This window comes from Alligator mississippiensis, chromosome 8 (assembly GCF_030867095.1).
Source record: "Alligator mississippiensis isolate rAllMis1 chromosome 8, rAllMis1, whole genome shotgun sequence".
Classification (NCBI taxonomy): domain Eukaryota; kingdom Metazoa; phylum Chordata; order Crocodylia; family Alligatoridae; genus Alligator; species Alligator mississippiensis.
Window position 1 is genome coordinate 23,199,978 of NC_081831.1, and position 18,726 is coordinate 23,218,703.

At 41.8% G+C, this 18,726-nt stretch overlaps 1 protein-coding gene and 1 non-coding gene across 8 annotated transcripts in view; one reads left to right on the top strand and one right to left on the bottom strand.

Moving 5' to 3' along the window:
• LOC102560073 (uncharacterized) overlaps positions 1 to 6,354 on the top strand; it is a 43,328-nt gene extending 36,974 nt beyond the window's left edge. For all 5 annotated transcript variants that reach the window (XR_002094074.2, XR_362909.4, XR_009463871.1 and 2 more), the window contains one exon: positions 5,614 to 6,354. This is a non-coding gene — a transcript (uncharacterized LOC102560073). The remainder of the gene's footprint in view (positions 1 to 5,613) is intronic.
• A 58-nt stretch (positions 6,355 to 6,412) lies between these two features.
• On the bottom strand, positions 6,413 to 18,669 carry BRME1 (break repair meiotic recombinase recruitment factor 1). Of its 3 annotated transcripts, none has more exons than XM_019499404.2 (8): positions 18,464 to 18,668; positions 15,132 to 15,336; positions 14,355 to 14,439; positions 13,584 to 13,688; positions 10,624 to 12,537; positions 9,662 to 9,789; positions 8,451 to 8,540; positions 6,413 to 7,186 (listed from the first exon to the last, which is right to left on the bottom strand). In XM_019499404.2, exons 1-8 carry the CDS (start codon positions 18,492 to 18,494, stop codon positions 7,039 to 7,041), a joined length of 2,706 nt encoding a protein of 901 aa, XP_019354949.1. In that variant the 5' UTR covers positions 18,495 to 18,668; the 3' UTR covers positions 6,413 to 7,038. The 3 variants fall into 3 exon arrangements, with proteins under 3 accessions (XP_019354949.1, XP_019354948.1, XP_019354950.1); XM_019499403.2 differs by having other exon boundaries at positions 14,355 to 14,442; XM_019499405.2 differs by lacking the exon at positions 8,451 to 8,540 and having other exon boundaries at positions 14,355 to 14,442; positions 18,464 to 18,669.
• Positions 18,670 to 18,726: the final 57 nt, after the last annotated feature.

Genomic DNA, 18,726 nt, shown 5'->3' on the forward strand with positions numbered 1-18,726 from the left:
ATGCTCCATCTATTAATTTTCCAAGTAAAGTCTTTCCATGTGCTTCATAAATGGTTTTAGCCTCAAGGCCCCCTTCATAATTTCCTTGAATTTCATGGCACCCCACTTGAGAATCACTGAGTTATAAGCTACATTCAGAAAAGAGATGAAGCTGTATCTTAACACTAAAAAGGTTAAGACCTACTGAGCTAGCAGGTGTCAGGTGAAGGCACGGGGCGTTTTCTATCGTCTTCCCTTTTCCTGCCCCCAGTCCATGCTTGGAGTCACCACCACAGAGGCTGCTCCTACAAGGGGTCACATACTGGCCCCTGCCCCCATAGCTCCTTCCTCTGGTCCTGGGAGCATGAAAGGAACAGAGGGAACAGCCAGCAGTAGCAGCCCTAGGGGAGGGCAAATGGGGCAACCACCTGGGGCCCCACACTTTATAAAAATAAAAATTAATTACATTGAATATTTGTATTATCAGTATTGTATTAAGATACTTTCATTGCAGTTTCATGGATAGGGCAAAGTTAAATTGAAATTTAAAATGTCTAATTTCCTTATACATTAAAATTAAGCCTCTACAGGGCCCCAAATGACTCTCTTTCCCAGGTCCCTTAAGGCCACCACTGCAACCAGGCTGCAAAGTGCAGCTCAGACCCCACATCTGCCCACAACAGAACAAACTGCTGGGACTGTGGTGGCAACTGGCATGAATGCAGGGTGGGGGGGGGTGTCCAGTGTTTGCCACAGTCCTCAAAGGAGTAGACCCAGGCACTGCTGAGTAGCTGGGGCAGGCGCAGGGCACCAGACAAAAGGAGAAGAGCTTTTGCCTCCTCTCACAGGGGCCATGTGGTGCATCACCCTTAACAGGACCTTCAGTCACCCAGTTGAGAATCGCTGCTTTAATAATTTCTCTGATTTAGTGTCTGTTAAAGTTTCTATTAAGTGTGTCCCATGATTAATTTTTTCCCCAGAAGCATACAATGTGGCTAAATTTCAAGAGATTTTAACAAGGGTAGGAAACAGTCACAATACTGTTCCATTGCTAGCATCAAGAAAAACCAAGGAAGTGATTCTTCCGCTTGACTCAGCATTGGTGAGGCTGTAGCCAGAGTACTGCATCCAGTTCTAGGCATCACACTTAAAAAAGGATGTGGAAAAGCTTGAGAGAGTCCAGAGAAGAGCCACGCATATGATCAGAGACTTGCAAGGCAAGCCATATGGGGAAAAGCTGAGGGGCTTGGGTCTCCAGCCGAAAAAAGAGAAGGCTGAGAGGGGACTTGGTAGCAGCTTACATCAGGGGAATATATCAAGGGTTGGGCGAACAACTGTTCAATAAGGCACCCTTGAGGAAAACCAGGAGTGATGGACACAAACTCCTGGAAGACCATTTCAGGCTTAACACTAGGAAAAGCTGCTTCACAGTTAAGAGTGTCCAGCCTGTGGAATAAACTTCCTGCACAGGTGGTGCAATCATCCACCCTGGAAATCTTCAAGAGGAGACTGGACAGTCACTTTGTTGGGGTCACCTGACCCCAGTTGTCTTTCCTGCCTTAATGCAGGGGCGCTGGACCCGATGATCTTGTGAGATCCCTTCCAATCCCTAACAATCTATGAATCTATGCATACAATGTAAGAAGAGCCATGTGTGCAACAGCTTGGAATATTTTTTTTTAAATGCCATAACTGTAAATAAATATAATGGCCACAGGATGGCAGTGTTGACTGCAACAACTTGTAAAGTCTGAGGCCCAATCTGGACTGAACTCCCAAAATAACTTCAGGTTGATTTCATTGAAACGGAGCACCTTTGCCCGTAGACATTGCTGCAGTGGTTTAACTTTAGCTTATAGCAAACGAGCTTGCAATGAACATAAGAATTGCCATTTAGTGGGTCAGACCATAAGTTCATCTTGCTTAGTCTCCTGTGGCACAGGGCAGAGAACGATGGCTGAAAGGGAACATGAACTGGACATGACCAGAGTTTTACCCACTGTTCCTCTCCCATTTGCAGCCTCCAGCATTTAAGGTTTAGGAAGTTATGATTCAGAGGCTGTGCCCCTCGGTCCCCTGCTCAATATCTCCCCCTTTCCTCCAAGAATGGAGGATCACTTTGATCCCCCTTTCCTCCAAGAATGCAATCCAGTCCTTTTTTGGATCTGGCTAAACTCTCAGCTTCCACATCTGGTGGCAATGAGTTCCACCCTTTAATTACATGCTATGTGAAAAAAAAACAACTTTCTTTTGTTGGTTTTAAACAGTTAACAGTTTGGCCACATGCAAAATTGTACTAGTTTGACTTGGGTGTGAATTTTAAACCCAATTTAGTTAAACTAGTGAAAAGGAATGTGGCTAATCAAATGCTGGTTTAAGACACGGTTGTTTTAGTAAAATTAAGCCAATTAAGAATAGGTTTGGTTTATGTCTCTAGTGGGTTATGGAATAGAGAAAATCCCACACAATTTACTGATTCGTTTTGATGCACTGGCTGGGAGAGTATTGATTGCACGATTTCACAATGATTACACACTTAATTCATACAACACAATTTTATTTTAAAACTCTTTGCTACATATATAACACTGCTTAGCTTTAAGAAATACCACCAACATTAAGAACACAATAATTACATATATCAGAAACAATGCTCCGAATGCACTTCCTTCCCAAACAATGCTATAAGAATTAGTATTACAAAAACAACTACAATTACAACTAAAAGTTAAATTTGAATCAATACTATTATTTTCATAATATACTTACAATCCTAGAATTCCGAGAAGCCAAATACCAAAATATGGTTTCATTCCTCAGTAGTACAATTTAATGGGTTGGCCTCAGTAGTACGGTTCAATGGGCTCAACTCAGCAATACAATTCAATAGGCTGGCCTCAGCAGTGATAGGACTAAGTCCCCTTCCTTCAGTCCCTTTCAGACACTCTGCAGCTTCAGCGTGAACTAAGAGATTCGTGTTCACAGAGAGGTTGGTTCAGGTGATCAGTCTGATCCAGCCTACACTTGCGATTCTTCCTTCGTTGTTCTGCAAGTGAAGTCACCTCCAAATTGGGACAGTAAGTTACAGTTTTTATTGAGTGAGCTGCCGTCAGTGGGCTCCTCCTACTTAAACCTGTCACTGCTCCCAAATTTGGGCTCGGATCTTACTCAACAGATTCTTTTGCCTTTGTTGAGCATTTTAAATTACCTTTGGGAAACTTCCATATCACTGCAAATGCCCTTTTCTTACCAATCTGGTCAAAAGGCCTTAGGGTTTGATCTCTTGGAACTCAGGATATTTGCTCTCTTTGTAAAAGACTTATAAAGATAAAATTTAAATTAAGACTTTAAACAAAGTCAGGACCTTTTGCACGTAGTCCCAAAACGGTGAGCTAGATAAGGAGATAAATCTTATCTTCTTCCTGAAACTGGCTAATGGACAACCTTTACAAACATTCAAACTATTTCATTCAATATGACAGTTTAAAGCTAAATAAGTGACCGTTACATCAAAATAGTGAATTCCACTAGTTCAAATACATCTATAAAATTGTGCGTTTATCAGTTCAAAATCAATACAAGCTGCATTTAAAGCACTGTAAGACCAGGACTAGCTACAAAGCCTTTTTTGTGGTGTAGCTGTTTTGCCAAGAAGCATGAAAAACTCACACATACCCCCTGGTGCCAGCAAACCTCCTGGTGTAGATACAGCTACGCTGACAGAAGCGTGCTTTTGTTGGGTTATTTGGAAAGGTGGGGGAGCTTTGTTGGCACAAAGGCAAATTTGCTTGGCATATACTTCTCCAGTTGGGGAGAACTATGCCAATGGAACTATGCCAGCACAGCTGTGACAGCAGGCTCTTTTAGTGTACCCAGTTCTTCAGCACTCACAAAAGGGCTTGCATTCTTTTGACTAATTGGTTTTAAAACTAATCTGAACTAACTGGTGCCATTTCTTGGTTTATACCAGCTGCAATGCTCAGAAGTGCTGGGATCCAGGTCACTGATATTTAAAATATTGATTTACATACCACATTTCAGCTACAGAATCCAGAGCAGCTTTTGAAGCAGCCATAAAAAGGTTAAAGCTCCCAAATGGGGAAAAAGTGTGTGCATGTTGGGGGGGGGGGGGGGATCCTTTCTCAAATTCACACTTGGCAGAACTCCAAGTTTTGCCTATATAACTGAATAAGGCCTTTGTAGTTTGTTGGCTGGTTTCCCCAGCTCCTAGAGGATTAACACCACACCCAGAGTCTCTTAAGCCCCTTTCTTCACCAGATTGTTTATCCAACAAAAAATCAAAGTAACACTAAAACAAAGCTATTCACTTGACCTAGAAAGCACCCCTCTCGCATCTACATCCCATGCCTGTCTCAGAAGCTCAGCCCTTTCCTGTAGCTTCTGCTTTACCTGACTCACTTCCCAGCTCTGTCTGATAATTCTTACTACAGGGCTCAAACCTCACAGACAGCTATGACCTGAGGCCACCCAGCTCTTAAACAAGATCACTCTCTTAGGTCTTTGTATGCATGAGAAAGTTTAAACATAGGGGGTTAACCTGATTGAGCTGAACCAATACACATGGAGGTGGGTGTTCTTTTTTCTGCCAGTGTTTTTTTATCTTCATTTGGGTTTAGCCTGGGCATGTCTTCACGGGATGCTTAATGTGCAGTAGATTAATTGATTGCACATTACAGCATCACAGCAAAAACTGTGCTACTAGGCTAATGTGCAGTAGTATTAGTCTACTGCGCTCTAACCATCATGAAAAAGTGTGCAATCACACTAATGTGCAGTAGGCACTGCACATTAATGAATGTGTAGACATACCCACCAACTGCTAATCAATTTAAGCCAGTGATGCTCAACCTTCTGGTCCTATGGTCTGGATGAGTGGCGTGGGGGTGGTTCGTGGGCTGGATCCAATGTGCAGTCAGTCCATGGGTGCAATCAGGCCATGTGCTGGCCCAACCCTGTGTGCCCTGATCCAGCCACATACTGTCCTGACCCCTCACACCATGATGCAGCATACAGGGCCATATCATCCAGCACTTGGGGGCTCCCTGTGGGAGTTGGCAGCATTCATTGTCACTCCCCTGCTGCCCAAGGCTCCCCTATTACCCAAGGCCCCCCTGCCACCAAATTTCCAGACCCATGGGGCAGATGACATGGCTCCATGGGCTTCATCCAGCCAGCAGACTGGAGGTTCAGCCCCATCCAAATGAATGGCCTGGATAAATTAACTAATTACAGGAAGTCAGAGTTTAAGCCTTACCTGCCTAACTACCTGTGTCTATGACTAACTTGCTGTAAATGAAAACTAAACCTTGGTAACTTAACCCTGTTACATCTTTCACTTACCATGTGAAAAGAACACTGCAGTAAGCCCACAGCTTTTTTTTTTTTTCCAGCTTATTCTACTTTTTTTTTTCCCCCCACTTCCTAGGTCATCCAAATCTGTCCTTTGAGGAGTTTGCACCGAACTAAACTGGCCCCAAATCACTCTTAGTTAAATGGAAACAATTTTCTCACATAGATAAGCTCTTGGAAGGTCTATTATGTAGCCCAATAATTCTATTGTGTCCACTGCAGGAGAAAGGGTGGATAATTCATTTTTGCTTGTTTGTTTTATAGGTTCCCAAGGTTTTCAGGCAGCCTTCTTCATTTTCACACTTACCTGGCCCCTCTCTAAGGCTGAAGCATCAGGGAACATAGAAACATGGATACTCCCTGCCACATCAACTTGGCATCCAGTCATCTTCACTCCCCTACCCACACTCCCATCTTACAGGAACACTTTATTTTTAATAATGGACAGATAATTGCCTTGGCTTCCAGATCCAGCTCAGGAGGAACAGACAGACATTTGGCCTACACTTGAGTTTTGCTGTGGCTATACTGGCAAAGCCTATTAAATGTAGATAAGTCCTTATATCTGGGAAGCTAATAGTAGATGCCTCAGTTCTTGGGCCTTTCTGTCATTGAGTTGAAAGGAGAGAGAAAGAATGTCAACAAAACAGTCTTGTTCTGATAACAGTAACTAGCACTCAAGCCATTCCTAGATGCTTACTGAGCAGTTCAATAGCTCTTAAAGCCTAGGTGGTCTCACACTTGAATTGAAGGGAAAATTGCACATAACTGGGTAATCATTCACCTGTTAATGTCAAAGTGATGACTGATTAAGTATTGTCTTTTCATTGTAAAAAATAGGCATCTCAGCTCTCCCTGCTTTTATTTTCATTGACAGTTATTTTATGTTATACATATATCTTGTTAAGTTATTTTGAAAGCTGTTATGTTTGGTACTTTTTGGTTGCCGTTCTGTTAAAATATTATTTTGTTATTGCGCTAATAAATGTAAATTATATATGTGTACCTGTTTTTTAATTACTTATAGCTGCATAGTAATAATACAACACCAAATTTTTTTAAATTAGATTCATGGATTCTGAGGCTTGTATTTACTAGTTTTTCTTTCAAAGCACAAGAAGTGAAAAGGAAAAGCTAAATGTAATATACAAATATGGTATCTCTTTCCCCTCCAACTAAGTAAATGTAACAATAAGCCTAAAATAAGTGGACCAAAACAACATGAATTAAAAATAAACACCATCCAAAATCGACATTGAGGTTCGCAACACTATAGATTGAAAGCAACTAGTAAATACCTTCGCTTTTAATTCAAGGGTCACATTCCGGCTTAATTTGTGCTAGAAAAACAGCATAAATCCAGGCTGTTGCAGGGACACATCACGACCAAAAATGCATGCACGAGTTCTGGCTTCCTCAAGAAACATTCAGAAAGACTACAGAACTCCAAATTACTTACAAGACATGGGGCCTTGTTTGCAATTATGCTAAAGGCTTTTGCACCATCCTAATGATGGAAAAGAGCTTTAAAGTGGATACCGAGGTGTAAAAGAGCTTTAGTGAATAAGATCCAGAATGTCACATATTAGGAAAGGAAAAACCACATTGGAACGGAACAAAAAACTTTATGGCCAGTGAAACTGTTAAACCAAGCAATATTATTATTTGGCTCTGTCCTCATCCACAGTCCTATGTCTCCTTCCATTTTTTTCCTGGGTACAGAGTGTTTGTGGCTCCCTTCAGGGCATGTGAGAGAAATTTCCCCGATTGTCTGCTTTTTCTGTACTTCAGCCTCTTTAAAGACTCCAGATCCCTGTGGGTGCTCATTATCAATCGACTAGAAAGAATGAAAACAAGATGTGTTTCACATTAGCAGCAAACCCTCTATAATAGTGGCAGGAATGAAATTCTAAGTGTTTTTAAAAACACCCTTATAAAGATCCATAATCCTTACTTTGCTAATCAGCCAGTGGTATCATTTGCACGTAATTTGCTTTCCCTAGATCAGCTTTAACCTGATAGGTAGGTTTGTTGGGTCACTCATCAAGCATTTTTTCTTGAAAATGTTTGGAAGAAATTTGTATTTAATAGGTGTGAGTAAACAAGCCATAAAAAGCTGAACAGGTTTAAGACCCATTCAAGACACATGATTACCTGAAATCACTGTACAGATAGAATTGCTCTTGTACTGAAGTTACCAGTGCTTGCTTAATTGGAGCCCAAAGCTCTTTAGACACTGTGTGGTTTGTTTGTTCACACCTATTTAATTCAAATTTCTGAATAAGTGTCTTAAACAACAAATGGAATCTCTTCCCCTTGTCTTCACTGGGCTACACTGGGTTTTTTGGGGTTAGTTTGTTTTTTTTAACTGTGAAGACAGTATAAATAGTTCAGCCTGCATTAGCCAGTAGGAGTTAACTGAAGGTTAAATGTATGCTAAGCATGTTTTAATACAAATTCCCCCAGACCTTTTAACTAATTAGTGGACAGACTAGGATTTATTTTGAATTTAGGTTAATTTCCCTTGTCTATCTTAGATATATAACACAGTTTTGCTGATAGATGTTAACAATCCATCTATTTTTTTTATTTGTAATGAAGACAAGGCCATAAACTTTCACCCTCCAAGTCTATGTAGTAAGGCTGCTAATGCTCCCAGATGATCTCAGACAGTCCCCCATTAGTTGAAAATATTCAAGGTTAAAGGGAGACAGGTAACCAGAGAATGGTTGCATATGAATAATACTTAAGACTCAGGAACAATTCTAAATATACTCATTAGGAGTTTGGCTACTTCTGCTTATTCTTGCTGATAGATCAGTGGGATTTAGGAGCCCTGAAGAGGTTCCATCACTAGTGCAGAGCTGGCTTCCCCAGACTCCCTGCTCTGCTCACTTCTTAGCTTTGTACACGCAACCGGGCATCACTCTGGTCCAATGTGAAGCTCACACAGGCCACCCAAAGATGTGGAAATGTACCTAGTTTGCAAGACCGTCTGTACTTTAAGCACTGTAAAACAACCCTCCCATCCTGCAATCTATAATCAAAAGCATAATAATGAGTTTTACAGGTGCCCTCCCTAATACAAAATATGTTCTTACTTGAGATTAGAGAGCTCAATAATCAGACCACAAACAACATCTGTTGCATCTTCCTCTTTGGTGGGATCACAAATTCCCTCCATCTCAACTCTGATGAAAAAGGAGAGAAGAACCAGGGTAGTTCTAATCGCCAAAGCATCAATTCCTGCTCAGCTAAAACACAGGGCCCTTGTTTACAATGAGGCCATTTTACATAGTTAAATGTAATTTACTTCAGTTTTAAGGGCTCCTTTATGCTGCCAGAGGTGTGAAGGAGTTTAACCAGACTTTGCCCTTGTGTAAACAAGGAGCAAACTGATACCCTACCAGTTCAAAGTTGCTCAAATACACTGTAGAATTACGCTGAGAAAAGCAAGGTAAAATTAGGCTGATGTAAGTTATACTTATGTAGCTGTTGCCTGTCTTTTCTATCCTGGACTAACTGTTTGTTCAGTGCAAATGGGCAGTTCTATTTTTTCAAGCGTTTCAAATAAGTATAAATACTGTTTCTCACCAAGAAAAAAATATCAATATGAAATTATCCTAGATATAAAACCATTTGTACCTGTAAAAAAGTCCCCCGTATTTGGTATTTCATGCAAAAATAATAATCTCACACAGCTATAATGCCAGTCTTCTGAAAGGTTCTCATAATGTCTTGGAAACCGTAGTAATTAATTCACCCAATTCCTCCCAAACAGCGTAGAATAAAGTGTAACAAAACATACAACACAACACAACAGTTTAGGGTTAGAAAAATAGAGGAATCCTAGGTCCATTTAAAACTACAAGGAGAAGTTGATGTAGACAAAATGTAATTGTCCCACCATCTAATCTATGCACAGAGGATGTTCTCTCTACATGAATCCTCGACAGACATCTGCCTTTCACGTGGAACATTAGTACACATATTTATGTATGTCTAGTTAGTATAGCAGCAATGAAATGGGAGGAAGGGTGTGTGTCTGGACACTAGAGCCAGCTGACACTCTCCAATCTTTCCATTCCACCTTGTAATGCAATTGAGTCTTGGTATCTCTTCCTGCTACAAATCTTCCTAGTCCAGGAGGAGCCACTTGATATAAAAATCTATCTAGCTCCATTAGTTAGGCTTAATAGGCATAATCCTGACTGCTGGTGAAATACAATATTATTTACTTTGGAGCATAAAGCTATGAAATGAAGGAACATATTGAAAAGGTTTCACAATACTAAATGTTACATCTGCCTACCTGGGCTGCAGCTTTTTTGGACGAGGTATATTAATGCCTGGACCTGGTGTCTCGGTATCACTTAGTTCTCTTTCAGCAGACAGATCATTTTTAGGCACAGAACTGCAATTCCTGTCCACAGGAAATGCCTGAGGAGGGAGAAAGACAGACAGACAAAAATAAAGACATGCTCTGCATAACTGATTTGATTTGACACCCCCCCACCCAGAGAAGGATTGTTTTTAATATGTGGTCACCCCTCACCATGTTGGGGAATGAAGAAATCTGTTGTCCTTTAGAGGTACAAAATACATGTATTTTAGCACTACAATGCAGAATAATGATGGCGATTTCTTTATAAAGTAATCAGTGGTGAATACAAGCAGGGAGATGTGTCCTCTAATGCAGAATTGTCCAAATTATGCAAACTAAACATCTTCCTGGTACCTTACAGGAAACCTAAGAACTGTATTTAGGCCCTAGTCCAGGGGTGGGCAATTATTTCAGGCAGAGGGCCACTTACTGAGTTTTGGCAAGCCATCGAGGGCCGCAGGACAGGCAGCCAGGAGCAGATTAATATTAATTTTATAAATTATTTAGGGGCCCTGCAGGCTGGATAGAATGGCCTGACGGGCCGCATCTGGCCTACGGGTCGCATTTTGACCACCCCTGCCCTAGCCCTAAAGTGTTTCAAGCCAGGCATCCAGGAAATGGAGGCAAACAAAAGCAATGAATCATCTGAGCAGGTTTCACCTCCTGATTCCCTGCCATTGCAGGGCCCCAAGACATTGGCAGTGCCATTGGTGTCTCTCCTCTATTCCTGTGGGAAGTTTTTGTATCTGTAGGTAATGTGGCACATGTGGCCAGGTACAGGATGAATGCTGTTTTTTTCCTAAAAGCTAGATGTGCCCGAGTCCACCCTAAAATGGATTTTTAAAAATCAATATTAACTTACCTTGACAGTCACCATTGATTCAAATTACCTGCTGAGGTGAAAGTTCAAGGCTGCTGTCTTTGAGGGTATCCCATAACTGGCTGTCAGGCAGCAATTCTAGATCCAGAGGAAGAGTCTCTCCCCAGGGGGAGCAGGTTTTGCCCACAGGCATGGCACCCTTAGGCGCACCACCAGGTAAGTCCGTATGTGTTGCAGAAAGAGATGTCTGTCCACTTGCGTTAACATCAGCTTCTTCTCTATGATGAGTCATCACTGTTTCTCTTTCAGGCTGCTCAGACACATCTACAAAGGAAAGACAACTTTCTGTAGGAATAGGCTCCATCTTGTTTTTCTCACAAGCAACCCATTCTTCATTGTTTTTTCCATTCAGCAACTTGTCAGGAGATGGTGAGAGCTGTAATCTTGCCTGTGGAATCTGACTCACAGTTGGTCGAACTCTTTCTGTATTTAATGACTTTGCTTCAAGTCCATTACATCCTAAGTTACAGGCACCGCCTTGTGATTGTTTTCTATCAGGCCTCAGCATGTTTCCATTTTCCTTCCATTGCTCCAAAGCCATGTAATGATCTTGTGTGTTCTTACATGTAAAGTTCCCATGAACAAAGACTGAAGCACTGGAGACAGATCCTGCACTCACACCTGTAGTCTTCTCTGCCTCTTCTCCGCCAGCATCACTTTCTCCAGTGTAAGAAGCCATTTGCAGTGGAACTTTACTGACTTCAGAGTGACTAACCCTGTCAGTTCCTACATAACACTGATGGATTGTTTCACTGGCTTGTTCACTTTTTGATTCAGAATTATGGATGTCCATCTCAGGATCCACAGTCATAGCCTGAGCACAACTAGGAAAATCCTTCCCAGAGACAGCTCTGTCATTGCTGCTTCTCTCTGTAACTCCTCCATTGTTGCAAGGGCTGCTTTGCCCCTCATCTTTGCCACTGTTGAGAGGGCTGCTTTCCTGTGCGAGTTTGCAGCTGTCTCTCTGTTCTGTAACATCAGCATTCATGCATGGGCTGCTCTGCTCCATGTCACTGGTTTGGGAGCGGTTTTCATCTGCCATTTTAGCACTGCTGTTCTGAGTTTTGCTGTCACTGAGTTGTGCAATTTTGCCATTATCAAGATTGCTGCAGTCTGCACTTTTGCCATCTCGGTGTGGACTGCTCTGCTCAACCTCTCTCACACCACTGCTTTCCCGTCCAGCTTTATCACTAGTGTGCAAGTTGTCCTGTTCTTCAGCAGCGTTGATGTTTATATCTGCTAATGGGGTTTTAACGACATTTGTCTTTCTTTCCTTTTCAGTGCTTGTATCATCAGCCAGTTCTAGGACCTTCCCACTCAAATTTTTAGTCCATTTCCCATTTTTAGCAAAGTCATCCGATTCAACATCAGTTTCATCCAGCATGGATTTTTTTTGTTGCATAGTCTCATAGGAACCACTTGGAAGCACTTCATTTTGACTGTCTTTACCTCTGTCAGTAATTCTGGGCTCTGATGAAATACTGCAGCTCGCATCCTTTTCAGCTGGGTTTTCAGGTGATCCTGCACATAGGCTTCTATTGTCATGATGACTCCCAGCACTCTTGCAATATAAAATACCATTAAATAAGGAAATGGGTTCCTCTAAAGAGAGTTTAGCACAGATACCTTCTTGCAAATTAGATGCTGCCCCCATTCCTTGGTGAGAATCACTCAATCCCACTCCGGCAGCATCACTAACAATGCTTTCAGTCTGATACTGGACTTGAGTTTTAACCTCTAGTCCTTCACCGGTATGTTTCTGACACTGAGGAATCCCCCGATCTCCTGCTTCTTCTGCTATGGTCACAAGTAAATGTGTCAGCTCAAGTGGCTCTGATATGGATTTAACTTCCTGAATTGCTGCTTCTGAGGACTCACAGGCTAGACTGCTGTCCATGCATGAGGGATTAGACTCCAGTATTTCCTAAAGTTAAAAGATTTGTGCATTGTCAGTGCCTTGGGAAAGAAACCAGCAGCATTTAGTATCTTCCAAGCCATATAGTTCTACTCAATTCTTTCCAAACAGCTGGCAATTTAGCAAAAGGGTGCTGAATTTAGAGGGCATTAACATGAATGACAAAGCTAAATGGTCACCAGTTCTTTCAAGGGTATCTGAAAAGTCACTAGCTAGGCAGTGAAAAGTAGGTGTTCAGAACCTCAAATGTTGCATAGCTCCATTTTCTTCAATTTACAATATCTACTCCAAACTCTGTCAACCTTCTCAATACAGATTTTTTTGAGGCTGGGTAAAATTTTAAACGTCAAATGTCCACAAAGAATTTGAATACTTGCACTATGCATCCTACTCTTTATTTTTTCATCCCATGGATTTATAATTTCCATTTACATGAGACTGTGAAGTTGTTCTATATTGGTAAAACAAATGATAGCATAGAATATTTTCTCATGGGATGTGGTAGAAACCCTATCACCAACCTATTTAGAATGAGACAACAGACTATAAAGTAACCCTAGAGGTCCAGCTAAAAAAGGGACTAGATTACAATACATGCTCCCCCCCCCCGAGGCTTTACCATTCAATTACTGCATGTTGCTGACATTGGGTAACATCTTCACAAGTGTCCAACTAACTTAGGGACCTAAGCCTGAGTCTCACTGAAAGGTGATGAGTCTTAACCAAGTCTGTTGTGAAAAGTGGGGCTTGAGCTTCTACGTCACTTGGGTGCTTGTGAAAGTTTTACCTACCATGTTTATTTTGGGGGTAAAATTTATGGAAGGACTCATTCTTGGGTATTGGTAGCTGTACTATGGATTGGCAGTCCATTAAATGGGGTTGTAGGAGATGCATTTATCTTGTATTATTGTTGTGAAATGGGGCTTTAGATTTTTAGTCAGAACAAAATATTTCTCTACCCTTTCCAACATCTAGCAAAAAGAAGTGCCTTTAACTTGTAAATGCTACAATATGTAATTGTATATACGCAGGTAATTCATGATCCAGAGCTATACCTGTTCTGTTTGAATTTCTGAAGCTTCTCCATCATCTTTCTCTGTTCTTTCAGGCAAAGCTTTCTTTGGTTTTGCAAAGACTGGCACAAACTTTCCCACTGTGTTCTACAACCAAGTTAAAAAATGATGAGTGTAAAGGGTGGTTATTCCCAAGTGTACTAAATAATCCAACATTCTGAGCAATAACCTGCATGTCTTCACATCAGCAGCTTTCAGTATTGTTTAGACAGATACCAAGGAGAGAAGCTCAGTTGGCTTTATAATCCTGCCTAGGTAGACAGCACTAACCAGACCATTTTAGGCTGTTTAATAACAAGTCAAAGTTGAATCTAAACATTTTTCCTACTTGCTTTGCTGAATACTGCCTCTTTACGAATGCATTTCACAGAGTTTCATAACTCTTTAAAACCTTTATGTTACAGCAAAGGTAAAGATTATATATTAGTTGTACATTAATAACTTATATTTAGGCTTTGTGAAGGAGGCAGCATCTCACTCAGGTTAACTTTTCTCAGCTGCACATTGCTCTCATGTAATCTTACCAGGTAGTCTGATACACTGATGCCTGCTGACAGTGTCCCAGCTGGAGGGGTTTAGGGTTGCGTTGAAGCAGCATGTCCATATAGAAAATCCAGCTACACGTTAGAAGGGAATTAAACTGCATCATGGAAGGAACTGACTAACCGCTCAATGTCTAAACAGCCCCTTGAAGACCACAGTTCAAATTATCCCTACTATGAGCTTTTAATCAAATGTTTGAAACAGACCTACCTGAGATAAAGAAAGAGAAATTGAGTCTTTTGTCTGGTTTAGGTGTTTCAGCTCAGAGGTAATCTTCCTTCCTTCACCATTTGAACTGCTTAGATAAAGAAAACACAACATCATGTACATGTAGGTACTGCTAATGAACAAACATATACATTCCCTGGTCAGAGACAGGACACAGAATCTGGACCCTGTATTCTGTTCCCAGGCCTATCAGTGTCTTGCCAGGCTATTTTAGAGCAAGCAATAGTCACTTTGTGCCTCTATTTACCCTTCTGTAAAGTGTGAATACCATACCAATCAATTTCATGGGAGTGTTGGAGAAATTAGTGTGTGTGAAGAACTCCAATACCCTCAACTGAAAGATGCCACTGAAATGCAAAATATAAAACAGAGATATATATAGGACCCGCTTTTTAGAGGGACTGAGACACTAGATCTCCTTAATTCTTGTGGTGTTTTGAGTACTTATAAAAAATCAGGCAAATTTTACAGTCCTTGACTTTCACTTAATGTTTGCCTGAGTAAGTACTAAAAAAAAAAATTGCCTTTGGGCCTGAAGTGAACAAGTGAAGAAAATCCTACACTTGTCAACAGAGGGCAGTAAAAATTTAAAAAGTGTAAGGAGTGGTGAAAACAATACTTATACTCAATACTTATACTCAACCCCACTCACAGGGCTAAGAAGAATACGCTCACCCCTTTATTACTCCAAAACTCTGTTCATCTAGTGAATTAATGTTTTGATTATTTCAGAGATTCATAGGGAACAAAGTCAATTACCTTGTTTGCACCTTTTCTGCAAAAACTTCAATGTTTCCTTGGTTCGTGTCTTCCCAGTCCTTTGCTTCAGCTGTGATTGATTTTGATTTTCTTTTGAATTTATTAGACTGAGGACTGTCAGGTATTTCTAAACCATTCTCTCCAGTCAGCTGGGAGTTTCTCCTCAGACTTCTTTTTGCCTCAGAAATCTGGAGGTCATCATTTCCTTGTTTTAAAGAAAAAAAATAGGAAACCAAATTTATAACATTTTATGTAAAAGGACTAGGTTGGCTGACCACTGGGGCAGGTTTTGTGTTAATTGTGGTAGCTATCACCTAGAAGAAAAAGAGCGTGTAATTTCATACAACTACACAGCAACCTGAGAGCAGAAGCAATTACATCACAGGCTCTATCAATGGAACCTTAGTAGGTCCAAAGGATCATTACATAGTTGGCTGACCATTGGGGCAGGTTGTGTGTTAATTTTGGTAGCTACATAAAAAATTACAGACTATTATTAAATGTTAATGCAAACTATGACATAACTTGGCATACAGGCAGTCCTCAGATTTACGACACAATTGGTCTTAAGTTGAAACATTGTTAACTCAGAACTGATTTTTCCAATAGGAAACAATGTTATAAATGGGGGATTGGTTCCTGAACTAAGGCCTGATACCCTATTTTCACCAAAAATAACCCAAAATGTTGTACTCAGTTATACAGTAAAAGCTCCGGTAACCAGCATCTTTAAAGCCGGCATGCTCAATTAACCGGCACGTTGGCTTGTAAGATAAAGTGAAACTGGAAGTGCCCACCGTGGTGCTTCCAGTTTCTCTGAGCCCCCATGGCCCGGGGCAAAGCAGCCTGAGCTGCCAAGCCCCCACAGCTGGGGGGTATAACAGGCTCTGCAGGGCCCGCCTCCCTGTCCCACGGGGCCCGCAGGAGGGGCACCCCAGATGCGGGGGGAGAAATGGCAGCCCAGGCTGCTTAATTAACCGGCATATTTTGTTATCCCCCATTCCCGGGGGGTGCCGGATAACAGAGCTTTTACTGTAGATGAGTATTATAGTTACATTAATGTATTTATATTATAAATAGCAATCATATTGATTTGGAAGGACTTCTTTGAGGTGACTTTGCTGGACTTTCTGGAGGGCTCTTGGTTGGACTTTTTGAAGGGTTTTTGGCTGGAGTCTTCTCAGGAGTCTTGGCTGCAGGATTTTCTGGAGTCTTGGCTGCTTTCTTAAAGAAAGTGTCCAAGGAAGTTTGGACAGATGTTCTCCAGGAAAACGGGCAATGCAGCGAACTTGTTCACTGGCTTGGCATCACGTCAGATCAAGTATTGTAAAGTCAAAACTGAAGTCAGAAAGTTGAAACAGGGTGTCAATTTATAAATAATGTAAGCGCAAAACGTTGCAGTGCAAAACATTGCAAGTCGAGGACTGCCTGTATTAGAGAAAAGCCAATTAGTTGACCATAGTCATAAATTTGCCTAGAAAGAGGTATAAAGCAGCATTTTTACTCTGCTAGAATCAGGCCTTCTAACAGTATCCAACACTTTCAAGGGGTTCTACATTCTGGAATATCAAAACAAGCTACATTAGTGACTTGCCAGGTGTCATAGTTGAAGAATGATGACATAATACATGCAAAATAAATGATCTAGAAAATTTGCACACATTGGTGTCTGGCATTTGTCCCTCTTACTGAGCTTCACACACTGCCTGGTACAGCAAAATGGAAAACTAAACCTAAACAAGGAATTCCAAGCCCCTCTGTGTCTTGGAAGTCCTCCTACAACAGTGGAGCCCTCTTGTATTTTTCTGGGAGAAAGCTTTCTGTATGTCTCCAGTGTTTAAAAGTTAATTATGCAGTGGTCAAATTCCAAATTTCTATCCTAGGGTAAACCTGTAATTTTATTAATCAAAACTAGTCCTAATGAGGTGTAAGTTGTCAGCTAAGTGCTGCCAGCTGACAAAGTTGTAATAATACTATACCTTCAAGAAACTGATTACCCTATAATGCTATAATTTGACAAAGCTCAGTGATTCAGTAGACAGACAAATCCTAGTCTGAGAAGATGATGGGGAGAGTAGGTAACACTAGAAATTAACATCATATACTTAAATATATACTGAAGAAATCTCTAGACCCAGTTCCAGTGTAAGTCAAGACAAGCTCCAATAAAGTCAAAGGAGTTACATCAGGGAAAAAATCAGGACCTTCCACTTCTGGTCCTTACTGCAATGCAGGAAGCTCTCTCCTGTATGCACAGCCAGCTTGCCTCTTGAATGAGAACTTTGAGCACTGAGAGCCAGCTGGAGCACCAATTTCTCTCATTCCACCCCAAAGTGAAGAGAACATAGCAGATCTGATTGATTCTAGGGCGTTTTAACACAGCAAGATGATTTAGTCTTTGCTTTCAAAACTGCTTTATTTATGGATTCTTCAAAGTGCACAGAGATAAATAGTAGGGAAAGGAAGAGGACTGTTTCCAAAGAACTGTAGACTGCACACCCCACTTGCAAAGTTCAAATCTAGTCCTTTAATACCTACTCTACCACGTAAAGGCACCACGCCAGAGCTTTTTCCGATACCCTGCAGAGTAAGAACACAGTCAAGAAGAGACAGCAGGGCTACACAAGGCTAATGCTGAGCTCCTTTGTTCCCAAACAAGAAATGTGGCTTTCTACACGAGAAAAACTCCCAGGTCTCTCGGGGAGGCCTTGTGAAAAACTTAATGAAATGCACGCACCACCCAACTCGACTCCCTGAGAGGCAGCGCTGCATAGGAACCAGAGCAGCAAACCCATACGTCAACAGCTGCCCACTGGGAAGGCACAAGTTTCCCTGTCTGTGAAATGGGAATAGCCACCCATAGTTACCACACAAACAAATTGCAAGCAGACTGAATCCTTGTCAAGTGGCTTCAAGAGCCACAGAAGGGGGCTGCCACTAAGGAGCAAAGCATTGGGAGGGAGGCAGAAGGTGGTGGTCTTCCAAGCTCTCTATACAACAGCAGCCTTTCTGAAGCAGATCACCTCTCAGGTGCCACCTTGCCCACTTTTGCCATGCCATTAGCTCAGGTCAGGCAGTGGTCTCAGAGGAAATGCTACCAGCAGTAGCAGGGGCAGCGGGTTGAGATGTAAGCATTTGCATTTGCATAGCCCGGACAACATGAACCCACGTTCCTCTTTTGTAGGGGAAAAAGCTGAGTGCAATCGGAAGGGAAGAACATTTGAGGGCAAATAACCTGAGCTCTCAGGAAGGGGCTGCTGGAGCCTGAGAGATGGGAAGAGAGGAGAGACACCAGTCACCCTGAGCTTGAGGCACCAAGCTGGGCCCATTACCTGATAAGAGCACTTTCTTCCTTTTACTCATGTCCCCAGGCTCTTAAAAACCTAAAGGCAGGAATGGAGAGCTCTGGGTAGACAGGGCCTCGGCCTATACATACGTAAACGCAAAGGCTCTAAGTCTACCTGTCTCGTCACCTCAGCCTACCATCCCCATCCATTGCGCTCTTACCCGCCAACGGCTTTTCCCGCCTTTTTTCTAGCCACCCTCCCTCCCATCTCTCGCCCCGCCCACATCCCAGCCCCCGCTCCGCCCCCAA